A 7,113-nucleotide genomic window follows, 5' to 3' on the forward strand; every position below is an offset into this window, starting at 1 on the left:
GGGGACACTCCTTCCCACCCTCTCCAGGTGTGAGGCAGCGCACTGGGGTGCCTTTACCTGCCGCACTGTGATCTCTGGGACCCCCAGGAGTGGGGTGCAGGCAGGGAGCACCCCGATGTGCTGGTGGGGGGGCTGCTCAGACCCCAGCCCAGGGGCTTTGTCCCGGGGTGCACAATGACCTGCATTAAAGCAGCCTGGGCTGCAAGCGGGGCCCCGCGTTTGTCCCAGCACGCACGGCGGGGCTGGCTGCAAGCACTCCCCAATAATAACCCCCCCGGCAGCTCCTATTCTCCTGGCCAGCTCCCTCCCCGCCGGGTTTGGGGGTGGAGAGCCGAGGACAAAGTACAGCTTTGACTAGACCCCGCCAAGCCCACATAGCAGCTTTTCATCGGGGCTTGGCATTAGCAAGACACTAATTAGAGGCCATTCAGCTGGAAGATTTCTGGCGGGAGCTGCTCCACAAAAGAGCCACTGTTTGCCACCAGGGCTCAAGTCATCATTTTGTGCAACTGCTCCTTGGGTTTCGGTCGGCGAGCCCCCACGGCCCTGCACCTTGCATGCCCATAGAGGCAGCTTTATTCCTTCCTTCCTGCCTTCCCCCTCGCTGCGGGCGGGAGCACGGTGGGACGGCTGCTGCGAGGCCACACCTAAGGAGTGCCAGGCTCCACACACCTGGCTCCGGGGCCAGCAGGCTCCAGAGCTCGACTTGTTCTGCCACCACCAGGGAAAGGGACATCCTGCCCCACGGGAGTCACATCAGCAGGGACCAACCTCACTGATGGACAGCTTGGGGACACCTGACACAGCAGGTGCTTGCAGAGGTGGGCATTAAACGATTTGTCAATGTGGTTTTATAGCACATCACGGGGCAGGACCCCCGCAGCCCCCCCAGCATCCCCTCACCTTCAGTGCACTCGCAGCTGTAGGTGTTGGGGCCATCCACGCACTTGGCACCGTTCTTGCAGGGGGTGCTGGCACACTCGTCGATGTCAAACTGGCACAGGTGCCCGTTGAAGCCTGGAACGGAGGGAGAAATCACATCCCTGCACAGGGCAGGACCTGCCAGGCTCCCCCCCGGCCCGCCCCGCTCCCGCCGGCCCCCCGCATCCCGGCCGGGGCGCCGGGTTTCCATGGGGATGGATGCTGGGGGCCCTGAATGCGGGGCTGCGACCCACCATTGAGAGCATCTTATTTACATCTCTAGAGGAGCAAAGTCTCTGAACTTCAAAACCTCCTTTCACAGATTAACCGTCTCCCCATTCTCTGCTCCACCCCGTGACTTTGACACCGCATTCAAAGCCGCTGGTGCGGCCCCCCCCAGCCCCCAGCCCTCCTTCCCAAAGAGGGGCCTTTTCAAGTGCAAAGCCGTGGGGTTTAATCCTCCTTCCCCTCTCCCATGGGCGGGAGCTGGAGCAGCATGGCCTGCACGGGGCTCAGCCCCTCATCCCAATTGGAGAAGCTCCCTCCAAACACCAAGAGGTGCTCGCTACGCTCTCCCCATTTCGGAGGGCTATGAAATTTAAGGAGCCCGTTCTTGGCTCGAGCCAGGATGCATCCTGGCTTTGTTTCCACCACGGGGGCAGTGGGATGGCTGCTGGCAGTGGCAGGGTGCCCCGTACCAGTGGGGCACTCGCAGTGGAACTCGTTGATCTTGTCCAGGCAGTTGCCGTTGTGCAGGCAGGGGCTGCTGGCGCACTCGTCCGTGTTGATCTCGCAGTAAACCCCCTCGTACCCTGCCGAGAGACCCAGCACTGTCAGCGCCGTGGCACAGGGCTGGCACAGCCCCACTGTGGGTGAGTTACACCCGGGCACACCTAGTCCTCCCATCTCTAAAAGGCAGCTCAGGGGCTGTTCTACACGTGGTGGGATTCGATGCACAAGCTGCTCCTTGGACCAAAAGGTTTTGGCTCAATCCAAGCCAAGATTGGCAAGAGGAGGAGTTCTGTGTAGGGGTGATGGTGCCCAAATCTCACTTCTTGTGCCCCCACCACACAGCCTTTACTGAGCTCTTTGTTTTTGGTGTTGTCCCCAGGCACACAGGAGATGTTGACCCAACCCCGCACTGAGCTGAAGCTCAGGGCCACTCAAAGCCCTCCCACTGCCCACCCCCAGCACCAAGGCTGAGTCCACAGGGCTGCCCACACACCGGGCATGCAGATGCACTGGAACTCTCCAATCTGGTCCAGGCAGGTGGCATCATTCTGGCAGGGGTTGGAGAGGCACTCATTGACATCAATCTCACAGCGAGGGCCTGAGTAGCCCTGCAGACACTGGCACTGGAAGGACCCTTGAGTGTTGATGCACTTTCCTGCGTGCTCACACGGGTTGGCTCCTGTAAAACACAAGCACAGCTCTCAGGACTGCTCCTGGCTGTGCCAGAGCCCTCTGGGGACACTCCTTCCCACCCTCACACCATGCTGCTGTCCCCCATGTGAGCTCACCCAGCGAGCACTCGTCCACGTCCTGGTTGCAGGCTGGCCCCATGTACCCCGAAGGACACGTGCAGATGGCTTTGCCATTGACGGGGTTGGTGTCACAGTTGGAGCCCTCGTTGCAGGGGTTGCTGATGCAGGCATCATCCAGGTGGCACAGCAAACCTGGGCACCCAAAGGCACGTCAAGGACGATGGGCACACGAGTCATTGCACCGAGGAGCCAGGGGACATGCAGGGCAGGGGACAAGGTGGGGCAGGGCCTGACCTGTGCGGCCGTGGGGGCACTCGCAGTAGAAGGAGGCCACGCGGTCGTGGCAGGTGGCCCCGTGGAAGCAGGCGGCCATGGCGCAGTCGTCGATGTTCTCGCTGCAGTCCTCGCCCGTCCAGCCGTTGACACAGACGCAGTTGTAGTCGCCCCGGTTGGTGCAGGTGCCACCGTTCTGGCAGGCGTTGGGCATCAGCTGGCACTCGTCCACATCCTCAGTGCAGTACTGACCTGCCAGGGGACAGGGCACCTGCGTGAAGCTGGCACTGACCACTCCTGACGTGAAGCAGGACGGCTCTGCCCACACTGTGCCCATCGTCCCCCCGGGCAGGACCTGTCCTGCCAGCCCAGCCCTGTGCCACCATCGTTCCTGGCATTACCTGTCCACTCAGGTGGGCACTGGCAGTTGTAGGTGTTGACGCCATCCACGCAGGTGCCCCCATTCTTGCAGTTGTTGCCCGGGCAGTCGTTGATGTTCTCCTCACAGTTCTGACCCGTGAACCCTGCACAGAGGAGATGCCTGCCATGATGCCAACTCACCCCCGGCTGTGTCACCACCGTGCCCCCCACCTCCAGCAGGTTCATTTTCAGGTGCTGAGCGTGTGCCAGGTGGCTTTGAAGCAGCTGCCTGGTTTGATCTTCATCCCCATTCTGCCTCTGCACAGGCCAGGCTGTCCCTGCTGCCAGAGCCTCCAGCCCTGGAGACGCCTGCCCCGAGCAGCGGAGGATCTGACTCCACACAAGCCAGAACGAAGCAGGGCTGCTCCCACGAAGGCTTGTGGCACCCAGTGCTGAATCACCAGCGTTTAATTTCACTTGTAAAGAGCCTCAGCAGCAGTGCTTGCCCCTGAGGGGGATCCAAGTCCCTGCCAGAGCAAACCAACGTCCCACACGGCGCTGGGCTCATCCCAGCCCACCTCCTGCTTGGGTTTGTTATCACCTCCAGCTGATAGCATGGAAACCCTACCGCCCCCAGCCTCTGCAGCAGGAGCACAGCAGCCAGGCCCTCCTCAGGACATCTGCCAAGCCACCTCTGACTGACATTTGTGTTAAAAGCTGCTTTTACTGTATGACCCTCAAAGCTCTTGACCCAACTGCTTGTGGTTTGGGATGGCAATGCCAGCCCACAGTGCCAGCGTCCATCTGCAGCTCCCTCAAACTCCCCAGGGCGTTCTGCAGGCCCAGACCAGGCTGCTCCCCACCCAGGTCACCTGCACAGGTAAGGACCAGGTGCCCAGACTCATCCTCTGTGGGACACCCGACCCTGGCCCAGCTGGGAGCTGTCCCCTCACTCTCTCCACGTTTTCCTCTCCCCATCTCCATCACACGGGGAGCAGCCACAGCTTTTTATGATTGCTGGTAGGAGCCCAGAGCAGATAACATTGATTTGCACCTCAGTTTTAGGCAGTGGGGCTGAGCCTGAGCAGCCATACCTCACAACGTCCTAGATACCAGGATTAACTCATTTTGAACCATCCAAATGAGTAATTAGCATGGCAATTACTTTAAACTCAGGGTTACATTCTGCAGCGATGGCACGATAAAACAGCCAAGATTACTTTAACTTGAAGAAACCCGGTAGAGCCAGGCCTCTCCAGGAATGAAAAGGGGACATTGTTCCACGTTTGCTGTGCCACATACCAGCATATCAATCACCCCCTTATCACGAGCAGCAGCCCCCTGTCCCTCTGCTGCCTGCAGCTCCTGCATTGTGTGCCATGGAGGAGCTGCTGAGGGACCCCCTGTTCCCTGTGCCAGCCCAGGGGAGGTGAAGCAGCTCCTGCAGGATGCAAATCTCCTGGGAGCAGCCCAGGGAGCCGCAGCTGGGTGTGCCAGCGCCGATCCTGCCCTGGGAGCAGCGCTGTGCCCCGGGCTGTGCCTCACCCCGCTGTGCTCAGGGAAAGTGCCTCATCAGCAGAAGGGCAGGGCAGGGCCAGCACAGCTCCTCCTGCACCTCCACCTGCCCATCCCTGCGGGACAGGGCTCCGAGCTACTCCAAAGGAGCATCGCTCATCCTGGAAGGAAAGGCTTCCTTCCTGGCACTGCTGGGTCATCAGCCCCACACCTCCCTGCCCCTAAGGACAGGAGCTTTGCTCCAGCCTGGGTGAGCTCTGGTGGGGTGAGGCAGGAGATCCTGCAGGGCCCTGTCTGTCCTGGATGGTTGATGAGATTCCTGAGGTGCTGCAGACAAAAGCTTTGGGAAGGGGGTGGAACCTCTGAACCTGTCAGACATCAAGACAAGATCCCCCAGACAGCTCACAGGGATCACTTATCTGCCCTAACCCAGGCTGGGCTGCCAGCAGGGTGTGGGTGTCTGTGCCATCTGGGGGACCCCATGCCCACCCTGATGCCCAGCAGGGATGGGGCAGGAGCTCAGGGAGGGAGGCTGGAGCTCCCCATGGCAATGCCCAGCCCTGCCCAGGGTGCAGAGCGGAGAAGCCACCCAACCCTCACCCTGCTCTGGCCACTGCTGGGCTATGGGTGACCAGAGGATCAAACCAACCCCACAAGAGGCTCCTCAGCACCACAGTGCTGCCCACAGCTTCCTTCCCAGGGGCAGGGCGGGTGCATCCCCTCCACATCTGCCACAGCTGGCCAGTGGGACTGGCTGGGGTGAGGACAGCACTCAGCCCAGGAAACACAACCTGGTCTGAGCATGGCTCTGGGCTGACACTCCAGTTTCATTTCTCCAGCTGACCCAGGGACAGGGGGAGCGTGGAGCTGCTCAGTCCCTTCTGCTCCCTGCCCTTACTGCATTGCAGACCCACTGTCTGAGAGCAGAAGTGAAAGGGCTTGCTGGGGTCAGGCAGACCTTTCACAGCTGCTGTTCTTCTCTGGGGTTTGCAGGGTGCCAAGCTCCTTTCTAGGATGCCAAGATCCCTTCCAGGGCGCTGAGCTCCCAGGACAGTGCCCAGCAGGCCCCTCCACAGGAGCTCTCCATGCCAGAGGCTGCAATCCTGCTCCAGAGTTTGCCAGAGGGAGCAGCAGCGAGCACAGAGAGGGTCTTCCTTCCCCAGCTCCATTAGCACTCGGAAACTTTCCAAAATAGCTATTCCGGGCTAATTATTCCATTCTGGAAGTGGATTAAGCTAAAGCGGAAAAAGGCACTCTTATTCTGGAATATGAGCATCCGCACAGGGGCCTCTGCTCAAACAGTTGTTTTGGAAGAGCTATTTTGGTGAAGCACAAAGTATATAAAGCCCCCAGATGAACTCTCCTCCTCGGGCATCGCTGCCCAACGTCTTCCCTAAAGCACAACCAGAGGATTTTGCCTCTCCCAGACAGGAAATTCAGGCATCACTCACTTAGGGAGGACTAAGGTGCTGCCCCATGCCCTCCCCTCCCTACCTGGCAGGCAGGTGCAGTCGTAGGTGGTGTCCCCGATCTGGCGGCAGGTGCCCCCGTTCTGGCAGGGCGAGGGGTTGCAGGGCACGTAGAGGTGCTCGCAGTTCTGCCCCGTGTAGGCTGGCTTGCAGGAGCACTGGTAGGTGCCCACCTCGTTGGTGCAGCTGCCCCCGTTCTTGCAGACGGGCGGCGAGATGTTGCACTCGTTGACGTCCTGCTTGCAGTTGGCGCCGTGGAAGCCGGCGGTGCAGCGGCAGATGTAGTGGGCTTCGAAGGGCACGCACTGGCCCCCATTGGCACAGGGGTTGGAGGCACAGGGGTCAGCCTGCTGGCAGGTTTTACCTGGGGAGGGCAGGGAGGGAGCGTGAGGATGCAAACAGCAGCTCAGCTCTTGAGGGTGGCAGTGATCTACACCGGGGTGCTGACCTGCACCTGGAACTGGTTGTACCTGATCCCTGCACTGTGCAGTAGGGTTGCAGTTCCCTCAGCTGCCATCCACCCACCCACAAAAAGCTTTGCAGTCCACCCACCCCTAAACAGCTTTGCAGTCCACCCTGCCCACCTCCCCAAAGCCAAACTCACAGGCAGCTCTGCACCCCTGTGGCAGCTCTTGATGCCAGTGATCTACACCAGGGTGCAGATCTACACCTGGATCTGGGACTGGTTGTACCTGATCCCCCTACCTCAAACCCCCACTGTGCAGTAGGGTCGCAGTTGCCTCAGCTGCCACCCACCCACCCAACCAGCTTTGCAGACCACCCTGCCCACCTCTCTGAAGCCAAACTCAGAGGCAGATCTCCATCCCTGTGGCAGCTCCTGGTGCCAGTGATCTACACCAGAACGCAGACCTGGCTGCCACCCACCCACCCAAACCAGCTTTGCAGACCACCCTGCCCATCTCCCCAAACCCAAACTCAGGGGCAGCTCTCTCCCCCTTGGGGTGGCAGCCCATCCCTCCTTGCCCAGGCCATGCCCCCAGGTGCCCCCCTCACCTGACCAGCCGGGCGGGCAGCGGCACTTGTACTCGCTGAGCGTCAGCAGGTCGCAGGTGCCGCCGTTGCGGCAGGGG

The 7,113-nt window shown here is 60.6% G+C and overlaps 1 protein-coding gene across 1 annotated transcript in view; it reads right to left on the reverse strand.

Moving 5' to 3' along the window:
- Window positions 1–7,113, reverse strand: part of NOTCH1 (notch receptor 1) — a 41,347-nt gene that overhangs the window by 17,451 nt on the left and 16,783 nt on the right. Inside the window, exons 3-10 of the mRNA XM_031057285.1 lie at window positions 7,037–7,110; window positions 6,048–6,386; window positions 3,080–3,202; window positions 2,700–2,930; window positions 2,442–2,597; window positions 2,147–2,332; window positions 1,620–1,733; window positions 803–1,017 (exon numbers count right to left, since the gene is read on the reverse strand). Coding sequence (XP_030913145.1) covers window positions 803–1,017; window positions 1,620–1,733; window positions 2,147–2,332; window positions 2,442–2,597; window positions 2,700–2,930; window positions 3,080–3,202; window positions 6,048–6,386; window positions 7,037–7,110 — 1,438 coding nt within the window. The remainder of the gene's footprint in view (window positions 1–802; window positions 1,018–1,619; window positions 1,734–2,146; window positions 2,333–2,441; window positions 2,598–2,699; window positions 2,931–3,079; window positions 3,203–6,047; window positions 6,387–7,036; window positions 7,111–7,113) is intronic.

This window comes from Geospiza fortis, unplaced genomic scaffold (assembly GCF_000277835.1).
Source record: "Geospiza fortis unplaced genomic scaffold, GeoFor_1.0 scaffold27, whole genome shotgun sequence".
Taxonomy (NCBI): Eukaryota; Metazoa; Chordata; class Aves; order Passeriformes; family Thraupidae; genus Geospiza; species Geospiza fortis.